The 23,670-nt window shown below is 41.8% G+C and overlaps 1 protein-coding gene across 1 annotated transcript in view; it reads right to left on the bottom strand.

Annotated features, from left to right (window-relative positions):
* epha6 (eph receptor A6) overlaps positions 1-23,670 on the bottom strand; it is a 187,743-nt gene that overhangs the window by 122,579 nt on the left and 41,494 nt on the right. The window contains exon 3 of the mRNA XM_058381240.1: positions 20,508-21,168. Coding sequence (XP_058237223.1) covers positions 20,508-21,168 — 661 coding nt within the window. The remainder of the gene's footprint in view (positions 1-20,507; positions 21,169-23,670) is intronic.

The following is a 23,670-nucleotide window of genomic DNA, read 5'->3' as shown; positions in this document are numbered from 1 at the left end:
TGTGCGCCACTCGCACATTACTGCTCGCTGGTGCCGGCGTCTTTGCTCTTTTGTGCTCTGCGAGGATGAAAATCGAGGATGGAAACGTCGTGACTGCTCGCAACTTGGCCTCATGTTCACTGGCCTGAAAATAACCACATGGCCTCGTGCAGAATTGGAGGGGAAAACTGGAAGCGCTTAAAAAAAGTAGTTCCGGCGGTAAGGTTTGTATTAATACGCTCAAAAGATAATGTGTTCCTGTTACTATGGCAACAGCAAACACATTTTACGATTAGTCAGAAGCTGGTGATTAATTCTCTGTTAAAGCAGCTCTGAAAAAAGTAGCTCCGGCGGTAAGGTTTGTATTAATACGCTCAAAAGATAATGTGTTCCTGTTACTATGGCAACAGCAAACACATTTTACGATTAGTCAGAAGCTGGTGATTAATTCTCTGTTAAAGCAGCTCTGAAAAAAGTAGTTCCAGCGGTAAGGTTTGTATTAATACGCTCAAAAGATAATTTGTTCCTGTTACTATGGCAACAGCAAACACATTTTAAGATTAGTCAGAAGCTGGTGATTAAATCTCTATTGAAGCAGCTCTAAAGAAAAGTAGTTCTGGTTGTAAGGTTTGTATTAATACGCTCACCTGATCATTTGTTTCTGTTACTATGGCAACGGCGTACACATTTATCTGATTAGTCAGAAGCAGCTCGAAAAAGTATTTCCGGCTGTAAGGTTTGTATTAATAGTCTCACCTGATAATTTGTTCCCGTTACTATGGCAACAGCGAACACTTTTATCCGATCAGTCAGAAGCTGGTGATTAATTCTTTATTAAAGCAGCTCTAAAAAAAGTAGTTCCAGCTGTAAGGTTTGTATTAATAGGCACACTTGATCATTTGTCCTCGTTACTATGGTAACAGCATATACAGAGGCAGAAGGAAATGCTTGGTCAGAACCTGACGATTAATTCTCCATTAAAGCAAAAAAAAAGAAAAAAAAAGTAGTTCCGTCTGTAAGGTTTGTATTAATACGTTCACGCAAATTTGCTCTTGTTACTATAGAAACGGCATTCACAGGTATATGATTGGTCAGAAGTTGGTGCTTATAAAAGCAGCTCTTAAAAAAAAGTAGTTCCGGCTATAAGGTTTGTGTTAATACACTCTTGTTACTATAGCAACAGCATGCACAGGTATGTGATTGGTCAGAAGTTGGTGATTATGAAAGCAGCTCTTAAAAAAAGTAGTTCCGGCTATAAGGTTTAGATCAGTACGCTCACTTGCTAATTTGTTCTTGTTACCATAGTAACAGCAACAGCATACACAGGCACATACGACTGGTCAGAAGCTGGTGATTAATTGTCTATCAAAGAAACAAAAAAAAAGTAGTTACAGCTACAAGATTCATATTAATGTGCTTACCTGCTAATTTGTTCTTGTTACCATAGTAACAGCATACACAAGTAACAGCTATGGAGAAGTTCTCTGTTTATTGTGGAGACTTTTATGTAGGAAGGAGTCTCCAGGTTTAGAGCTTCAGTAAACTTGCAAGTTTGTGTGTGTGTGTGTGTGTGTGTGCGTGTGTGTGTGTGTGTTATCAATTTTCAACAGACAGGAAGAGAGACGGCTAGAACACGAGCTTTAAGAGGAAATGACATGTAACCGTAAATGGATGAGAAATACAAATTACAGAAATACATGGGTCATTCTTTAATTAATATAGTTGTATAAAAGTTCTAAAACACTCAGGAAAAAAATAACCCATCAACATGAGGACGGTAAGAGTAACTGTGCCTTGTGTTTGTTGATTATTTTTACCCCGTGTTATTTTTAATTCCTTTTCCTTCGCCTCTAAGCGTGAACGGCATCATCTTCATCCCACAGATTCATAAAGCTGTAACATGATCCGCCATTCTGTTTGACGACTTCAGGCCTTTCATCCATCGCACAGCAGCTCTTTCGGCTGATCTCTCTCTCTCTCTCTCTCTCTCTCACACACACACACACACACACACACACACAGCTGCCATGATGTCGTCTTATATTCATGACGTCTTATTTAGGCCACGGCAGAACTGTTTTCTTATGCAGCTGCACTCTGGAGCTAAAAAGCCGCCCGAGATCCAAAAACGAGCCTCGGATTGAGACGTCGAAAACAGTCTGACACGAATTTAGCTGCTTTCTTGCTACAAAAGTGAGACAGATGGATGGATAGATGTAGAGGGAAAAAAGAGAGAGAGAGAGAGAGAGAGAGAGAGGGGGAAAAAGAAAGGAAGAAGTGATTGAATCTTGTTTTTGTTTAGGCAGGCGGTGTAGGTGCTGTTTGCAGAGTTTTCTATTCAGAGGGGAGTTTTTCTCAGTTCTCTCTCTCTCTCTCTCTCTCTCTCTCTCTCTCTCCCTCTCTCCCTCTCTCCTCTTCTCTCTCAGACGGCTTTGATCACCCCGGTCTTTGAAGCGCTGCTCGGGAAAAAAAAAAAAAAAGAAAGAAAAAAACAGAAAAAGGAGGAAGCAGAAGTCATCGCAAGTTCACGCCTCAACTTGGTGCGATGCAACTGCTGGCAAACTGTGAATCTGCATAAGAGGAATATTTTTGCATAGTTTATGTGGAAAAAAAAAAAAAAACAACCTCCACCACACATCTGTTCCTGGCTGGCAAATAAACACAACACGTTATACAACCTTTTGTCATTCGAAAGTGGGCATCCTAGCTACGGCTCGGTCCTGCTTTAAACGCCGCTTATCACAAACGTCCTGAATAAACACCACAGGGAGAGAGAGAGAGAGAGAGAGTTGACTTTGCTTTCTTTCCTTCTTTCTTTCTTTCTTGAGGAACAATAAGCTAAACACCGCTGGTGATGAAGAGCAACCCAGCCGCAGTCGTCCCTCTCGCCGTTTCGCAGGCCAGCAGACGCCTGAGGTAAAAATCTCCCGTTTATTTTTATGCTGATGTGGCATCAATTCCCCGAACACACGGAACACTAATATCTACCTGGAGAAGAGAAACATCAGCGAGAAAACACACAACAAACTACACAACGGAGTGTGCTACACAAGCTCCAGATGAAGTACAGATGATTCCGGTGTTAGAGGAAATCAATATAAATGTCATATAAAAAAAAATAATAAATAAATACAGTGCTGTAGGTGAGTTCATACAAGATACTTGGACTGAAAGTATGTTCATGTAGTCTACTGCTAGCTTCACTTATTACTGATTCATATGCTAATTCATTTAAGTAATATTAAAAATCATTAAAAAAATCTGTTAATTAATCAAATTAGCATGAAGGGACTTTCTCTAAATCCTGGAATAATTTTCTTTAAAATCTTAAAAGTTTATTTAATTAAATACATTTTTTTTTTATTTTATTTTATTTTATTTTATTTTATTTTAGTATTATTATTATTGTTATTTTTTTGGAATTGTTATTGTTATTTTTTTTTAAAGAAGAAGTTAAATGCTTTCATAAATTTAATCTGTGTATTTATTATATATTACGTTGTTTACATCTTGGATTATTGTATATAAATAATTGTAAATATTAATATTAAGAGACAGTATTAAGATTATATAAATATTAAATATTAAGAGACAGTAAGTCGTATAAATGTTTCCAAATGCAAATTTTTGGTGGGTTTTTTTTTACACCAGATATCAGATCAGACTGCTAGAGCACGATCTCTAATTATTGTTCTGTTTTATTTATTTATTTATTTATTAGTGTTTATTGAAGTTTAATAAAAAATCATTTAACAGAGCTGCTCCTAACCACAACAAAAATTATTATTAATTGTAATTCATTAAACAAATGTTAAAAATATTTAAAAACATTATTTAATGAATGAATGAATGAATGAATGAATAAATAAATAAATAAATAAATACGAACCTGTATCCTAGAGTAAAGGTTCCACTATAAATGTCTCAAAAAGTAACTTTTAACTTGCCGCTTAGGTCAAATCTACAACTCTGGATTCCCGCCTCTGGTTCTCTGTGTTTGTAGAGTTTGCATGTTCTCCCTGTATCTCAGGGGTTTACTCCGGATTCTCTGGTTTCCTCCCACAGTCCAAAGTCGTGCACTTTGGACTGTAGGCTAGGCTGATAGGCATCTCTAAATTGTCTGAAGTCTGAGTGTGTGAGTGTTTGTGGCTTATAAAGATTCATAACCCCGTCCAGAGCGTCTCCCCCTGCCCTGTACCCTCCTGAGTCCCCAGGAACAAGCTCCTGGATGATTTGTGCGCTATAAGTAACATAATGCAACATGGTATTCAAATAGTTTCTGTCTATACCATACACACTAACATCTCACTCCTGCATATTTATCTACTCGGTTATGTCACAACACACCGCATCGGCGCTGAGCTCTTTATTGTTGCCTTCACAGAAAGCGAAATGAATTTCTCCAGACTCCAATCAATAGAAGTTCAAAATGTCACATCACACGGAAATGAAAATGAAGGACCTGCAGTTTTCCCCAGCACACAGATGCACAATGATTAAGCATACACTTTCTATTCGCTTCATTTGCAGCTGCATCTTCACCTTGGTCGACTTTCGAGAAGCAAGTGATTATCACGGTCGAGGGTCCTCTGGCCCACGCTCGCTCTTCAGCTTGCCCTCTCTTTTGCTTTGTGGAAGTGTTTAGTGAATAAGAGAGAGAAAGAAAAAGAGAAATAGAGAGAGTGCCGTAAGGAAGCAGGTGTGTGGTAAACGGAGAGATTACTGTACGGCGTGCGGGGGCCGGAGGGAGCAGAACCGGGGGCGGGCGAGTGTGCGGTGCAGCACTGCCATTGATGGATCGCTCTACACTGAAGAGTCCAGCACCGGCACTGAAGGAGCTCAGGCTGATCCTGCAGTCTAATACTGCTGTGTGTTTGTGTGAGAAAGAGGAGAAAGTTAAGCCTCTGCTTTACAGCCAGACTAAACAAAGCTCTACTAGGACCTTTTGAATCCCAGCTGTTATAGTCCATAAGAAAAAAATAAAAGCAACTCCGGAGCTATAGTTCAGCGGTTTGGTGCTTTGGACTCGATTTATGAACCTGACGAGGTGAAGCGAGTGTGTTCGGCAAAATGAAACCTCGCAAACCTCGATACAATAAATGTATTATCTCTTGTCAGTTTGGTCAGTAAATGATGACAAAACACAGCACTTTTTTTTAAAGCAGGAGGACGCGTGAAGGTAGACACTAAATTCCATTACAGCCGTCTGGATAAGTGACTAACATCCCAGTCACCTTTTAATGCTTAGCCATTAGAAGAAAAATCCCACTGCAGTGGTTATAATTTGTTTGACAGTGCTTTAGTTTCATATCAATGCTTCTGAATAGAGGTGGAGAAGGAAAGTTACATGAAAGTCAGTGAAAACTCTCTGTGTTCTGACGGAACATCTCTAGCCCTGTAGCTAGTCTCTGGTCTGATTAGCTGCCTTCAGCATTTTCAACCATTTACATAAATGCATGAGATTGGACAAATCACGACTAGGAATCTGCTATAGATCTGAGCTAGTTTAGAAAACCAGACTTGCTGTTGCATTCGATTCAGTGCCTACTTCATTTGATTCTGTACCTATTGCATCTGATTAAGTACCTACTGCATTCGGTTCTCTACATTCTGCATTTAATTAGGTACCTGTTGCCATGGATTCAGTACCTACTGCATTAAATTCGGTACTTTTTGCATTGAATCGAATGCAGCATTCGATTCGGTACCTACTGCATTCGATTCATTACTTACTACATTTGATTCGGTACCTGCAGCATTCGATTCATTACCTATTACATTCAATTGAGGAATATGCAGCATTCGATTCGGTACCTACTGCATTCCATTTATTACCTGCAGCACTCAATTTGGTACCTAATGCATTAGATTCGGCACCTACTGCATTTGATTCATTACATACAACATTTAATTCATTACCTACTACATTTGATTCGGTACCTGCAGCATTTGATTCATTACCTACTACATTCGATTCAGGTACCTGCAGCATTTGTTTCATTACCTACTACATTTGATTCGGTACCTGCAGTATTCGATTCATTACCTACTACATTCAATTCGGTACCTACTGCATTCGATTCATTACCTACTACATTTGATTCGGTACCTACTGCATTCGATTCATTACCTACTACATTTGATTTGGTATCTAATGCATTCGGTTCATTACCTACTACATTCAATTCGGTACCCACTGCATTTGATTCATTACCTACTACATTCAATTCGGTACGTACTGCATTTGATTCATTACCTACTACATTTGATTCGGTACCTACTGCATTTGATTCATCACCTACTACATTTGATTCGGTACCTGCAGCATTCGATTCGGCATCTACTGCACTCAGTTCCGTACCTAATGCATTTGATTCAGTATCTACTGCATCTGATTCATTACCTACTACATTCAATTCGGTACGTACTGCATTTGATTCATTACCTACTACATTTGATTCGGTACCTGCAGCATTCGATTCATTACCTACTGCATTCGATTCGGTATGCACTGCATTCAATTCATTACCTACTACATTTGATTCGGTACCTGCAGCATTCGATTCGGCATCTACTGCACTCAGTTCTGTACCTAATGCATTTGATTCAGTATCTACTGCATCTGATTCAGTACCATTCGGTTTGCCCTCTATTGCATTTGATTCAGTACCTACCTACATGAAGCTTCTTCTCATCTCACACTATTTATACTACACTTAAGGCGTAAAATAATCAGAATAATAATTAGAATAATAGTTTTTAAATACATGCGGTGTGCTACGTAATCATATAACCATTTTCCTGCGAGGTACCTGCAGCATTTGTTTCATTACCTACTACATTTGATTCGGTACCTGCAGTATTCGATTCATTACCTACTACATTCAATTCGGTACCTACTGCATTCGATTCATTACCTACTACATTTGATTCGGTACCTACTGCATTCGATTCATTACCTACTACATTTGATTTGGTATCTAATGCATTCGGTTCATTACCTACTACATTCAATTCGGTACCCACTGCATTTGATTCATTACCTACTACATTCAATTCGGTACGTACTGCATTTGATTCATTACCTACTACATTTGATTCGGTACCTACTGCATTTGATTCATCACCTACTACATTTGATTCGGTACCTGCAGCATTCGATTCATTACCTACTGCATTCGATTCGGTATGCACTGCATTCAATTCATTACCTACTACATTTGATTCTGTACCTGCAGCATTCGATTCGGCATCTACTGCACTCAGTTCCGTACCTAATGCATTTGATTCAGTATCTACTGCATCTGATTCATTACCTACTACATTCAATTCGGTACGTACTGCATTTGATTCATTACCTACTACATTTGATTCGGTACCTACTGCATTTGATTCACCACCTACTACATTTGATTCGGTACCTGCAGCATTCGATTCATTACCTACTGCATTCGATTCGGTACGTACTGCATTCGATTCATTACCTACTACATTTGATTCGGTACCTGCAGCATTCGATTCGGCATCTACTGCACTCAGTTCCGTACCTAATGCATTTGATTCAGTATCTACTGCATCTGATTCAGTACCATTCGGTTTGCCCTCTATTGCATTTGATTCAGTACCTACCTACATGAAGCTTCTTCTCATCTCACACTATTTATACTACACTTAAGGCGTAAAATAATCAGAATAATAATTAGAATAATAGTTTTTAAATACATGCGGTGTGCTACGTAATCATATAACCATTTTCCTGCGATTAGCTTATTAGCTTCATATGTTATTATAGTAACATACAAAGCTAGCTGTTCCTACCAAGATTAGCTGCTAATGTTTATTCACAAGAAACAAAAGACAGGACTGGGCATCACTAATATTGATTTGTTTGACCCTGTAGTTTATAAAATAGTGCTACTTCATGACTTTCTCTCTCTTTCTCTCTCTTACTCTTTCTCTTTCCGTCTCCATCAGCTGTTGCATTAACCTATCAGTGTGATGGGTGTTAGCATGTGTGACAGGGTGATAATGAATGGCAGAGATAGAGGCGACGTGTAGCGTGTAGACGATCATCTGTCACTCTCTGACTGAGTGCTATGGATATCAGGTGAGCCGGCTCTGTAGCGGAGTTGCTACGCTCCACAACTGACGGATTAATATACCACGACTGCACCATCACCTGCTTTTTAAACCAGCGCCCAGGATTGAGGGTTAATGAAGTGTGTGTGTGTGTGTGTGTGTTTAGCATATACACTGTACAGCTATTCTAAGCTTGTACAAGTTGCTGATTTGTTAATTCAGCGAAGAGTCAAAACACCAGGAAGTCTGACAAATTCATTAAAACACTCCATCTAATTGTTTTTTTCCGTGTGTTATTTATTTATTTATTTATTTATTTATTTATTTTTTCCCCTAGTTTTACTGGAAGCTATGCATCAAACCTGAGAAAGAAAAAAAAAAGGCAGTCTCGTCTGGTTTACACAATCTCCTACTCCAGCAGGAAGTTCTATCCTCTCCTGGATATAGAAAATCGATTCCTTACATTAGCTCCCCGTCTTTTATTCGAGAACAACGCCGGAGTGAAAGGTCCGCTCTGCGTTTCGGTTTTCTCACGCTATCAACCGACACTCGGAGAGGAGAGCCGCGATCAGGTGCTAATGAAATCACGCCACTTATTTTCGGTTCAAACACCTTTCTGAGCTTCTGTTTTCTTCCGTTTCTCTCTATCTCTCTCTCTCTCTCTCTCTCTGAGAAAAAGAAAAGGAAGAACGAAAAAAAGAGAAAGAAAAAGCGTCAGCACCTTCAAACTGTTCGGAAAGTTTGAAGCCTTAAGCAAGTGATGACTCAGCGAGAAAAAAAAAGAACTGAAGAAAAAAGAAAGAGAGAGAGGGGGGGGTAGAAAGGAGGAAAGAAAGTGTCACATCTACATCTCCTGCTGAGCTGGACTCAACATGGAATCGCAACACCGCCAAGTTTTTGAAGAAAAAAAAAAAGCTGAGAAAATAAGCTGCTCGGGAAAAAGTGAGAAGTTAAAGCAGGTAAAGAGAGAGAGAGAGAGAGAGAGAGAGAGAGAGAAAGATGTAGACAACAACATCATAGTGTGCCTCTGGATCTTTAGGAAAGTCTGCCATAACAACCATGGAAGCATCTGATTGGTCGAAAGCTGATGATTTATTTTCTCAAGCAGATGTTTATTACTGTATTCCAACAGGGTCATTCTAATACATGATTGTTGCCATAGTAACAGCATGCACCAGTATGGTGGATGCGCCACATACCACGCAGGTTGTTTGTTAAATTGTTTAAAAGACAAATTCTCATTGTTGATGTTAAGAAGAAGCCTTTATTATTGCCACATAAACATTACAGCACAGTGGAATTCTACATGTCGCATATTTCAGCTGAGGAAGTTGGGGTCAGAGTGCAGGGGCAGCTATGATGCAGCGCCCCTGGAGCAGAAAGAGTTAAGGGCCTTGAGGTCAGAGTGCAGGGGCAGCTATGATGCAGCGCCCTTGGAGCAGAAAGAGTTAAGGGCCTTGTGGTTAGAATGCAGGGGCAGCTATGATGCAGCACCCCTGGAGCAGAAAGAGTTAAGGGCCTTGAGGTCAGAGTGCAGGGGCAGCTATGATGCAGCGCCCCTGGAGCAGAAAGAGTTAAGGGCCTTGAGGTCAGAGTGCAGGGGCAGCTATGATGCAGCACCCCTGGAGCAGAAAGAGTTAAGGGCCTTGAGGTCAGAGTGCAGGGGCAGCTATGATGCAGCGCCCCTGGAGCAGAAAGAGTTAAGGGCCTTGAGGTCAGAGTGCAGGGGCAGCTATGATGCAGTGCCCTTGGAGCAGAAAGAGTTAAGGGCCTTGAGGTCAGAGTGCAGGGGCAGCTATGATGCAGTGCCCTTGGAGCAGAAAGAGTTAAGGGCCTTGTGGTTAGAATGCAGGGGCAGCTATGATGCAGCACCCCTGGAGCAGAAAGAGTTAAGGGCCTTGCGATTAGAGTGCAGGGGCAGCTTTGAAGCAGCACCCCTAGAGTAGAGAGGGCCTTGAGGTCAGAGTGCAGGGGCAACTATGATGCCGCGCCCCTGGAGCAGAAGGAGTTAAGGGTCTTGTGGTTAGAATGGTGGGGCAGCTATGATGCAGCACCCTAGAGTAGAGATGTTTAAGAGCCTTGAGGTCCGAGTGCCAGGGCAGCTATGATACAGCCCCCCTGGTGCAGAGATGGTTAAGAGCCTTGCTCAGTTGGCTAACAGCCTGGCAATGCTGGGGCTCGAACCCCGACTGTCCAATCAACCATTTGACCTTAACCACTTGAGCAACTACTGCCCCATTGGTGTGAGATTTCTTTATGTATAGAGTCTCCAGCCTCAGCGCTTAGTATTTCTAACAATTTTTCAACACTTTTACCGCAGAAGAATTTGAGCTTCATGGTTTCTTGGTATTTTGTTCCAGAGAGAGAGAAAAAGAGATTTTAAGCAAACACAGGAAGTGACCTGTGTCATGGATTTGTACTGCAGGTCACGCAGACAGACTTAAAAACAGATCTAAACGCAGTTAAAGGCTTTCAAACAGATGAATCCAAACCGTGATCCGAATTCGAATTGAGGAACAGGAAACCGGTGGAGGTCGAGCGATCTACAAACAACAATATCAGGAATAAACCATAACACTACAGAGAAGCGGAAACCAGAACGAGATCAAAACCAGGACAAAGCAAGACAGAAGAAAAATGCTCAGATAAATCAGTCGGCTTAAACACCAGGGTTTAAATACACAAACTGCATGTGCAGGATCTATAAGAGCAAGTTCTGGAGAAAATACCTGACACGTAGCTATACACTTATTAAAAAGTCTGATTCTTTCATGAATAAAATCGCTGCGATATAAGAGGAATAAATCAAGATCAAGATTTCAGAGCAGTAACAGTAATTCAGCTCACATCACATGATCATTTTACTGTAACAGAAGATTTATTCCTTATTCATTCATTTATATATATATATATATTTTAAATATATATAAAATTTATGCATTTATTTATTTAATTTTTTAATTAATTAATTAATGTCAATTTTTTAATATTTTAATTAATTCATTTAATTCAATTCCATTTTACGTGTATATAGCTTTTACCAACATCTCAACGCAGCTTTACAGAAATATAAAAAATTCTGAAAAAAAATGTAAAAAATAAAGGAAGAAACCTCAGAGGAACCGGATTCCTCATCCTCATCTGAGTGACCTCGGAAAGAGACATTCTATAACTCTACAGAGTGTAGATTTATTTACTTGAGGAACTTTTTCTAGTAGAATCTGAAATCTATAAACAACAAAAAAAAACAACACATTGAAGCAATATAGTTGGAGATGTGGAAGATTAGTAGTTAAGGTGTTGGACTACTGATCAGTTTGAATCCCAGGTCCACCAAGCTGGGCCCCTGAGCAAGGCCCTTAACCCTCAATCTGGTAAGTGCGTCTGCCAAATGTAAATATACTCCTCACACTGCGCTTCGCTCCCTCAGATCCACTAGCACTGCTCAACTGCTCCCACCATCTCAGGGTAAGAGGTAGGACTACATCTAGGCTCTTCTCTGTTCTGCCACTGAGGTGGTGGAATGAACTTCCCCTAGATGTCCAAAGAGCCGAGTCACTGACCGTCTTCAAACTCCGGTTGAAGACCTACCTTTTCCTGAAGCACTTGAAACAAATTCCTCCCATTACAGTTTTTAGGCTCGATGCTATCCTCAGTCTGTGACCTATTGAACCAGTGTTAATGTATTCATTGCTAGAGACTTCAAAGCACTCTTGTACGTCGCTCTGCATAAGGGCGTCTGCCAAATGCCAGAAATGTAAATGATATCTAAGATGAAAATAAAAAGAGCCACAACAATGTCCTTCCATCCAAAACCGTCTGATTATGCTGAGATCGTATGATGTCAATCGTCACACATGACCTTTTGACGTAGATAGAAGTGTCGTGGACAAGCATCCCAGAGCTAGAAAATGACCGATGGTTTGGCTAGATAAGAGCTTTCTTCCTGGGTTGGGAGCGTTTAGAGCCCATTGAAACTCGCAGGCACCACTGAAGTCCACTATATGGAGAAATATCCTCAAAAAACATCATTTCTTCACGACTGAAGAAAGAAAGACATGACCATCTTGGATGACAAGGGGATGAGGAAATTATTTGTAGATTTCTGTTCTGGAAGTGATCTTTAGTAATATGACTTTGCTCACAAACTAGTTGTCTGGATCTGATGTGACTTTCAGAGCTGACTTTTTCCAAATTTACATTAACAACTTCCTGTATTTTAAATGTTAGGTAAAAATTTCAGATGATCTCGTTTCAGTCTGGATGTTATCTTTTTCTCCAGCATGTTATCCAGTGTTTACGTGTTTTTACACACCCAGGCTTTTAGTAAACGTCGCCTTAAAGCTGCACTGACTCGGAGTCTGAGCCGGACTCGGAGTCTGCGCCGATTTTTACTCAGGCTTAAAGTCAGGAGTCTCTGATGAAGACGGCTTCATTTAGCATACTGTTTAATTAAAAAGCCTGATGCCTGTGTATGTGTGTGTGTGTGTGTATGCATTAGAGGGAAGGAGAGCAGGGGGTACGAGCGAGAGTTGGGGAAACAATCCGAAGTAAATTAGCTGTGAATCTAACAAATGACAGTAATTAGAGAGGTAGCCTGTGTTGGGAGCTGAGGAAACCAGGCCAAATACAGCTGCAAGTTTAACTGGAGCACAACACAACATTCAGGCATCCAGATGGAACGGAAAATCGAATCCATGAAGAACTAACTTTCTCACTCAAGGAGAGTTCTTCATCACGTATGGGGAAGAGGTACGGCTCGGCCCGACTTGAAGGATTGAACTCTGACCCGCGCGGATGCCAAATGGCTGCTGGGACAAATACACAGAGGGCAGCGATGCTACTGTAGTTTGAATAATCGCTCTGCTCCAGATGGGCAATTTACATTTCCTGTCCAACTCTAAGATCAAGGGGTCTTTACAGAGCATGCAGGCTTGTACACGTGTTTATGGTTTTAAAAGAGTTTGATGTTAACTATTTGAAGTAATCGATGAATGGGTGGCTTTAGTGGTTAGCAAAGTACCTCGTACCTCTGGGGTTCTGGGTCTTCTGTCTGTGTGGTTTAGTTTGTTCCGCAGGGGTTTCCTCCAGGTTCTCTGGTTTCCTCCCAAAGTCCAAAGACACCCCTTGCATACTGAGTGTCATCTCTAAATCACCCGTATTGTGTGTGTGTGTGTGTGTATGTGTGTGTGTGTGTTTAGTTTGTTGTTCAGGGGTTTCCTCCCAAAGTCCAAAGACACGTCTTGTAGGCTGACTGTCATCTCTAAATTGCCTGTATTGTGTGTGTGTGTGTTTGTTCCGCAGGGGTTTCCTACAGGTTCTCTGGTTTCCTCCCAAAGTCCAAAGACACGACTTGTAGGCTGACTGTCATCTCTAAATTGCCTGTAGTGTGTGTGTGCATGTGTGTGTATGTGTGTGTATGTGTGTGTGTGTGCGTGTGTGTGTGTTTGCTCCGCAGGGGTTTCCTCCAGGTTCTCTGGTTTCCTTCCAAAGTCCAAAGACACCCCTTGCATACTGAGTGTCATCTCTAAATCACCCGTATTGTGTGTGTGTGTATGTATGTGTGTGTGTGTGTGTGTTTAGTTTGTTGTTCAGGGGTTTCCTCCCAAAGTCCAAAGACACGTCTTGTAGGCTGACTGTCATCTCTAAATTGCCTGTATTGTGTGTGTGTGTGTTTGTTCCGCAGGGGTTTCCTACAGGTTCTCTGGTTTCCTCCCAAAGTCCAAAGACACGACTTGTAGGCTGACTGTCATCTCTAAATTGCCTGTAGTGTGTGTGTGTGTGTGTGTGTGTGTGTGTATGTGTGTGTATGTGTGTGTGTGCGTGTGTGTGCGTGTGTGTGTGTTTGCTCCGCAGGGGTTTCCTCCAGGTTCTCTGGTTTCCTCCCAAAGTCCAAAGACACGACTTGTAGGCTGACTGTCATCTCTAAATTGCCTGTAGTGTGTGTGTGTGTGTGTGTGTGTGTGTGTGTGTGTGTGTGTGTGTGTGTGTATGTGTCTGTATGTGTGTGCGTGTGTGTGTGTGTGTTTGCTCCGCAGGGGTTTCCTCCAGGTTCTCTGGTTTCCTCCCAAAGTCCAAAGACACGACTTGTAGGCTGACTGTCATCTCTAAATTGCCTGTAGTGTGTGTGTGTGTGTGTGTGTGTATGTGTGTGTATGTGTGTGCGTGTGTGTGTGTGTGTTTGCTCCGCAGGGGTTTCCTCCAGGTTCTCTGGTTTCCTCCCAAAGTCCAAAGACACGACTTGTAGGCTGGCTGTCATCTCTAAATTGTCTGTGTTGTGTGTGTGTGTGTATGTGTGTGTATGTGTGTGTGTGCGTGTGTGTGTGTTTGCTCCGCAGGGGTTTCCTACAGGTTCTCTGGTTTCCTCCCAAAGTCCAAAGACACGACTTGTAGGCTGACTGTCATCTCTAAATTGTCCGTATTGTGTGTGTGTGCGTGTGTGTGTCCTGGTGGCCTGTGATGGATGTCCAGGCTGTCCCAGAAATCCCTGGTAAAAGACTCCAGGCAGGTTGGACCCTGTACATGATAACCGCTACAGAAAATATACAGATAGACGAGGAACTATCCAAAATTGTCCATAAAAAGAATCTACTGTATCCTCGGCACAGCCTGGGCCTGTTTGTGCTTAAGCTCCTGTTAAAATACAATACAGTAAAAACAATATTTACTCTCCTCTGTCTGAGCTCGGAGCAGATTATACCACAACGCAGGTATAGAGGCGAGACGACGGCGGAAATAACAAGCGGCTTTGTGCGCTATAAAGCCAGACATGCTCCTCACACGCTGTGCAAATGGCAGGTTTTTTCTGTCACATGTACACTTTAGTGCGCTATACACACACAATATACACCGAGAGATTATTGACAACTCAACATTACATTAACACTAAACGTCAAGAGCTACTCGAAAATACGAGTAATGGGTAGGAGGAAGTAGAAGAAGAAGAAGAAGAGAGAAGTGAGAAATGTGTGAGTTTTAATCTGGGTCAGAGATATCTGTAGAACAGGACATTTATATCTGTGTGTGTGTGTGTGTGTGTGTGTGTGTTAACTCTCATTTAATAGATTACAATTTAGAATTAATAGATAGATAGATAGATAGAGAGAGAGAGAGAGAGAGAGAGAGAGAGAGAGAGAGAGAGAGAGAGAGACAGACAGACAGACAGACAGACAGGAGAAGAGGGGCTGAGAGAGAGACTGAGAAAGGGAGTGATAGATAGATAGAGAGAGAGAGAGAGAGAGAGAGAGAGAGAGAGAGAGAGAGAGACAGACAGACAGACAGACAGGAGAAGAGGGGCTGAGAGAGAGACTGAGAAAGGGAGTGATAGATAGATAGAGAGAGAGAGAGAGAGAGAGAGAGAGAGAGAGAGAGAGACAGACAGACAGACAGACAGACAGACAGGAGAAGAGGGGCTGAGAGAGAGACTGAGAAAGGGAGTGATAGATAGATAGATAGATAGATAGATAGATAGATAGATAGATAGATAGATAGATAGATAGATAGATAGATAGATAGATAGATAGAGACAGACAGACAGATAGAGAGAGAGAGAGAGTCAGACAGACAGAAATGCTGAAATAAACAAAATATGGAGGAAGCTAGACTGAGGATTTGTTATGCTAATGATACCAATAATATAAAGAAAGCATCTGCTATTCAACAGCTGTGTTTCCTTTTAAATAGATATGTCACCGTTTAGCTGCAGGGGAACATGGGAATGTTTAATAATCAATCACTACAGGAATAAAACTTAGGATTGTGTTAGGATAGTGGGTGGGATATATTAGGCAGCAAGTGAACATTTTGCCCTCAAAGTTGATGTGTTAGAAGCAGGAAAAATGGACAAGACTAAGGATTTGAGCGAGTTTGACAAAGGGCCAAATTGTGATGGCTAGACCACTGGATCAGAGCATCTCCAAAAGTGCAGCTCTTGTGGGGTGTTCCCGGTCTGCAGTGGCCAGTATCTATCAAAATTGGTCCAAGGAAGGAACAGTGGTGAACCGGAGACAGGGTCATGGACGGGCAAGGCTCACTGATGCATGTGGGGAGTGAAGGCTGGCCCGTGTGATCCGATCCAACAGACGAGCTACTGTTGCTCAAACTGCTGAAGAAGTTAATGTGGGTCAAGGCTGTTTTGTCAGCAACACAATATTAGCACAATACAATATTACAATATTGTATTGTAACACAATATTATGTTATGCCTGATTGATCGATATACAAATATGTACATATATATATATATATATATATATATATATATATATATATATAAAAAATTATATATATAAAAATTATATATATATATATATATATATATATATATATATATATATATATATATATATATATATATATATATATATATATAAATATATATATATATATATATATATATATATATATATATAAATTTAATTGTGTTTTTTGTCTCGTGAAAATATTGGAGTGCTGTGAATCTTTGACTAGAATTGGACAGCTATAAAGCTCTGTGTTAAAGCTAGCATTAGTGACAGACACAGAAAGATGACCAGCCAGGCTTGTAAGACGACGCGCCTATAAAGAATTGTGACAGCTTCATCTATCGTGTCTTTTCAGATGAACGACTCGAAAACAGATTCCGAACCAAAGCAAAACAGAAAAGCTCTTTAAAAGTGTGAGTGGGAAAAAAAAACTTGCCCTAAAGGGCCGAAGTGGCAGGAGGAGGCGGCAGTCAGGAGTACAGCAGGGAGAGAGAGAGAGAGAGAGAAAGAGAGAGAGCGAGAGAGAGCGAGAGAGAGAGAGAGAGGGTGGGTGACAGATTAAAAGCTTTAGAGACATTATCTGGGCAATTATATGTACAGCCTGGTGACAAATTAAGTGCTTATGACCGATCATCTTTATCCTGTGACGATACATTAACATCACGGTGGGCGTGGTCTCTTTCTGGATGACTCCGCCCCTGTTCACAGTGCACTAGGGATCATGAATGATTTGCTGAAGGGGAAAATGAGGTACATTTACCAAATCTTAACACAAAAGTTGAGGGAGCGATAGATAGAGACAGAGAGAGAGAGAGAGAGAGAGAGAGAGAGAGAGAGAGAGAGAGAAAGTGAAGTGTACAATCACACATTAGGAAGAAAAGGTGAGGGTGAGGACGCCGCGAGAGTTCCACTTATAACAAGATCAGGATGCGTGTCCGAAGGCCGTCTGCCAAAAAGTCTGCTAAATATTTCTGCAATATCTTTAGTATTGATGGGCACAGAGCCTTCCGGCGCTTTCTGGTACAGGGTGACAGTGTCACAGACACAATGAAAGATCAAGATGCTCGTGTTCCATTTTGTCAGCCTGTAGAAAGCCGACACTGCTGTTGGTGATGTACCAGGATCGTGTCTTCTGTGATTCCAGCCTCAGAGAATACGAGTCAGAGTTTCCTCCAGCGCCTCTGTACTCGAGCACAGTGGAACAAAGTTGGATTCTTCTCATCGAGGAAGACAGAATGCTGACTGACATTACAATTCATGTGGACTGGAACTTTGCTAACAAGAAAATTCTAGCGGTCAGAGAGAAACAATGACAAAACCACAAACACAAACACGAGTGGACAACACGGTTATTTCTCCCCCTTGGATTAACTGGTGAAAACACAGTCCCTGTAATCTCCTGCACTGGACTAGGGACAAATCTCCAGCTTTACCTCATTAAAACATGATCTCTTTTTAATTCTAGATTATTCTGAAATTTTAATCAACTACTGTATAGTACCCATCAGCTCTGACAAGTCACATGACCATGACCATAACCTTGTTTTTCAGTAATTTGACTCACAAACCAAACCAAAAAGAACTAGAATCGTTCTGGTGCGAGACATTTTCACCAGTTTCATCAAATTTCCAGTCAAGTACAATAGAGATGCTGTGTCTGTTAATTCCTCCATGTTTCTGGGGACACTCCGAGCGTTTCCCACTCGTAATTACGATATTTCCCACATGACTTTAACACACTATGAGTTCTGGTTTCTTTGTGAAGCTTTTGTTGTTGTTGTCATGTTTGTGCCACACCCTTGCTCATAGTCTTGTTTTTTGTTTACAGTTTTGGTTGGTTGTCTGCATCCACCTTCGTCTCACGGTTGTGACAGATCTAACATCTTGAACAACAAAATATGTTACTGGGGGATCACGATTTCAAATCCTGACAATGACACAGCTATCTGTTTTTAGAACATGACGTGCCTGTCCCCTGTCAATCAAAGTGACACTAGCGACAATCACGAGCATCTAGGAGCTCACAAACACTGATTAAGCATAACATTATGACCACCTGCCTAATATTGTGTTGGTCCCCCTTTTTGCTGCCAAAAGGCAACAAACTGTAATGTACTGTGTATTCTGACACCTTTCTATCAGAACCAGCATTAACTTCTTCAGCAATTTGAGAAACAGTAGCTCGTCTGTTGGATCGGATCACACGGGCCAGCCTTCACTCCCCACATGCATCAATGAGCCTTGGCCGCCCATGACCCTGTCTCCGGTTCACCACTGTTCCTTCCTTGGACCATTTTTGACAGATACTGACCACTGCAGACCGGGAACACCCCACAAGAGCTGCAGTTTTGGAAATGCTCTGATCCAGTGGTCTAGCCATCACAATTTGGCCCTTTGTCAAACTCACTCAAATCCTTAAGCTTGTCCATTTTTCCTGCTTCTAACACATCAACTTTGAGGACAAAATGTTCACTTTCTGCCTAATATATCCCACCCACTAACAGGTGCCATGATGAGGAGATCATCAGTGTCATTCACTTCACCTCTCACTGCTCAGAATGTTATGCCTGATCTGTGTATGCGGAAGAGGGCTGATTGCAGTTATTAGTCCTGGTTAGCATCATTCCCACTCCACAGGTGGTAGCTTATAGGGGAGAGTTAGCTAGTTCAGTAGAATTGTTAGCTATCACTTGGTAGAGATATCTTTCCTTTCCTGTGTTTGGCTCAAGCACCAGATATCCTAGTGGAGTTAAGCATTTAAACCCCTTGGTTGTGTTCAGGGGCGTAAGAAAGACACGGAAACAGAGAAGCAGTGCATCGGGGAAAAGCTGAGTGCAAGGCTAGTGCTGGAAGGGCAAGAGAGAGAGTGAAAGAGAGAGCTACTTAAAGATTCACTTTGCAGCAGGAGCCTCCCCGATGCCGGCCCTCTTTGACGAAGGCTTTGACAGGTGCGGGCACGACTGCAGTCCTAATCGGAGGCGTGATCTGCTCGCACAGATCGCAGTGCAGTGCAGAGCGGCGCAGCGGCAGTGTATGCAGGGATGGGGTAGAATAGAAGGAGAAAGACGAGGAGGACGGTCCTGCCTCTCGCCACCGCTTTTTACATTATGCATACACTCCCTGTCTGTAAGCGTGAATCATATCTGAGTCGATCTACCATCATAGGCAAGTCTTAGGCTGCATCACAAAAAGTGTTTGTGAAAGAGAAAGGGTAATGGAGAAAAGAGGTCGATATCAACACACGGCTGAAGAGAGAAGACAAAGAGAGAGAGAGAGAGAGAGAGAGAGAGAGGAAAGAGACGCCACAGACGAGACAGAAAGCAGCTCTCATGCCGCAGAACCTCTGAAGTACTTTCCTAATCACAGAATTGCTCTGTTATGATGATGAGGAAGCTGTAATGATGGCGGATATTCCCACTTCCATTTCATATTCTGTCACATGTACGGAAAAGTCTCCCCACGGGCTGAGGCGGCACAAAAACCAGGCCACAGCCACTGATGTCTTAATCACCGCTGTCCTAATCCGTACAGAGGAACTCGGCTGTAGCGTTCGATCGCTGCACACGTGTCCAAACCTTGTCTGCTGTCGAGTCGACCCAAAACTGGGACTTCTCCACACTTCTGTGCACTAATGAATCCTCGGCACAGTTAGGCAGAATGTGGAGGCAAACAGATGTTAGGATGTGCTCAGTCAGACACAACAGTGTGAGAGGAAGAGGAAGAGCGAAGGGGTATAATTACAGGAAACACTGTGACATGCTCACCCACGCAGAGGAAGTGCTACTGAATATATTAGAGTTCTGCTGGTTGTGTTTACTACATAAAAGTTCCAACTCTATCGTTATCGTCTGGTTATGACGTCTGGTTTGTCATCTTTTGGTTGCCCTGGTAACACCGTGGAAAAATCAATGGTGCCGATAAACAAACTAAGCTGGTTCTGGACAGGGTCTTTTCAGCAGAATTTACCGGAATTAACAGTTTTGTCATGCAACTAAACTTCAAACCAACTTCACCCTCAGCACTGATGAGGGACTCTACAACATTGACCAATAACACTCCTGATTTTCCTGCAGTAATATCTAATGAGGAAGAATTTTACATACCTAACATCACCAAAATGGAGGGTTTGTTAGCAAACCTTTGATAAGTAAATAAAAAATAAAGAGAAATAAACAGAGAAAGAGAGATTGAGAGAGAAAGACTCACCCAGACAGAGGCCGTCGGTCTCTTCATAGCCGACGCTGCACACACACCTTCCCAGTGGGACGAGCCAGTCCCCGTCAGCGCTACAGTACAGCCGTGGCGTGTCTCGCTCTTCGGCGTTCAGCACACAGGCTCCCCTCACCTCCACCAGAGCAGATGAGTGGACACGAGGCACCGTGTCAGGGAAGGCGGCCAGGTTCCTCAGAGTGGACGGACACTTCTTGTAGTAGACCCGCACAGAGAGCAGGGCGATGCATGCCCCCACGTCCTGGAAGCCTAGGTAGAAGCCTTTGGTGCGTACGGGCCCTAGCTCTCGCACCTCCGTGTTCAGCCGGAGAACTCGTTCCCCCACATCCGTCTGCGTGAAGCTTTCGTCGGCCGCGATTGTGTCTATCTTGGCGTAGTCAGAGGGACGGAAGTGGCTGTGAGGCTCGTCCGTCTCCAGGTAGTGCAGGTTGAAGGTCTCTTTGCAGGTACCTGATACCCACGGGATGCTGTTGCAGTCGCGCAACGTGAAGCGCAGCTCCACATAGATCCTCTGAGCCTCCTGTCGCGCGATCCAGCTCGAGCGCAGCCAGTTGTTTTGGTTCGGCTCCATGACGTGGCACACCTGGAAGGTGTGGATGGGTCGGTTCTGCTCGTCCATCTCTGTGATGGCGTCCCACTGCAGGAAGAAGGCAGAAAAGGGGTTGAGTTTGATAAAGAACTTGATATGATAAACACTGCACTTCAACCAAATAAATGAATCGCTCGTATATTAGTAAAGCCACATGGATTTATTCTCTGCACAAGAACACCTGAGGAACATCCATCACTCGCAAACAAATGAGTCAAGTTCTTGGCTCCTTCCTGCAGCTGCAGCATTAACGAGTGTATACACACACACTCTACATCACACTCTATCCATTACTCATCCCTCATCTTATCACGCTCTTCAGAAACACCTTCCATTATTAACATCATCATCATATCACACTCAGATCATGTAGGGCTGCTTACTATCCTCCTCACAGGACTTGCATCATGCTGTAGGTGTTTCCCAAGAGCCTCAGTGTGGGAACATTAATAGTTTTAGACAAGCCACTGACTGGAAGGATTGGTCATTACACCATCACAGATTCTTGAGTACTTCTTGCACCGGCTCACTTTAACCTCAAAATGGAGTTTGCTCCTGTTTGGTTGTGTCCAAGTTCAGCATTGAATGTCTTTATCATGTCTCACTCCACAGTGGAGGTTCATATGAAGCTGGTATGAAAGTAGACACTCAGAGCTTTTTGTAGTGTTTTATAAGTATTTCTGTTTTATCTAGACTACTAGAGGCAATATATTCATAGAAACGGTTCATTTTTCCCACACAAATGTTTGTATCTTCAGAGTAAATGTTGATATCAAACCCATTCCTGTTCTCTGAGATGTTCTCCGAGTGTTTGTTCATTAAAAAAGCAGCTCAAATTTCATCTCCAACCAGTAAAAATTCAGTATAAGGTTCTCCAACAGAGGGAAAAACACACGTCTAAAACACACCGAAAGCCGACAGACTCCTGACTCCTTTTATATCAGACTCAAATCATTTGATTATACTGATTAAAAAGTGTCCCATTAAGTCCATTTCCGGAAGAGTTCATCATGAAGAAGCTTAGCACAGTACAAGGCACTCCACAGCGGTGTGCAGCATTATAGCCTTGATGTGAAAATATTCTGTTGTTGATATGAAAAAAAAAAAAATCTGCATGGGTGTCAGCAGTCGGATAAGGTAATAAAAAATAAAAAAAAAACCCAAACTCAAAAATATGAATATATCACAAGAACAAGGCAGAGTACGGCTTTGTTCCTGCTTGAAATACTGTTATGGATGTTTTGAACAATATCTAGTGGGAAATAGGAGCACACTTCAACAGGAACAGCCAGCTGTCACATCTGGACTACTGGGAAAACGCTGACTTTTTTTTTGGACTGAAGGCTTATTTCACACCTTAAAAGAAAAATCTGTAAACGGATGGCAAGAGAACGAGGGGAAAGAAAATCTTGCAGCTTTTTAACAGCTTAGAAATAATTTGATTATACACTCCCTGGCCACTTTATTAGGAAAACAAGCTAGCTAATGTTATAGAAGCTACTAGTTTTGTATTAGCCTCTTTATTTATTTTTTTAATTCTCTATTAAAGCTAATGGGGGGGGAGCAGCTTGTTATGTTCCAGAGAAACGAGAAAGCTCTCTGTTCTTATTTCTTTCCAGTAAAGATATAACCTACACTGATATCGGAGACTCCTTGTCCTCAGGCAAAAACCTCACCATGGCAACGGCAGCGACTTCAAGCTTTACTAGCGAAAAAGTTTAGCGAGAACAAATTCATATTTGTTTAAGCTGACGTTTTTATTTTTTATGGTAAACATCTTGTTTTTGCATCTCTCTCTCTCTTTCTCAGTGGGCTTTAAATTCCAGCCTGTCTGTTTGTCTTCCTTTCCGTAAAGCTGCTTTTCCCTTATCTGTTGCACGGCTTCGTAATTCCGAACATAATTCTCTCGACAAATTAAACCATCGTCTGGTTCTCAAGCTGCTGCAAATATGAGATTTAGTCACCTAAAAACACAGTCCATGCCATATTTCAATTATGTAGCCTACTCTCTCTCTCTCTCTCTCTCTCTCTCTCTCGTCTTGTAATTAATTACCAGGGATGCACTTCATTAGCACAAGGCCCTCTCCTCATTCGCTTCCATTATTGAGATAATAAGCTAAGGTCTGCTAATAGCCACTCAATCAAAACAAAAGAAAAAAATAAATAAAAAAAGATCTGTACTCTTCACGCTCCTCGACAGCTGTTAAAAAACGAAGACTTTGTTTAACCTCATGTAAATGCGTTAGGAAATTCAGGTCAGTAAATATGTTAATGTGTTCCAACGCCTGCTAACACCATTACTGAATTTTAGCTGATGAATAATGAATGTACATTAAATGATTGATTTTTTTTTTTTTGACCAAATTCTGGTTGTAGAAACTGATGAATGTAAAAGATAAGCCAGTGAACTGCAATTGACCCGAAATGGAAAAACGCGACACTTTTAGTTTATTCAGACGGAATAACTGTATATAATAAATATCCCATTTTGTTTAGACTTGGACTTATGGACATTTGTGCATGGACTCGGGTGAATTTTGTGTTGCTGCC

Source organism: Hemibagrus wyckioides, linkage group LG26 (genome assembly GCF_019097595.1).
Source record: "Hemibagrus wyckioides isolate EC202008001 linkage group LG26, SWU_Hwy_1.0, whole genome shotgun sequence".
Taxonomy (NCBI): domain Eukaryota; kingdom Metazoa; phylum Chordata; class Actinopteri; order Siluriformes; family Bagridae; genus Hemibagrus; species Hemibagrus wyckioides.
Note: the sequence above shows the minus strand (reverse complement) of the source record. Positions and strands in the feature narration are given on the sequence as shown.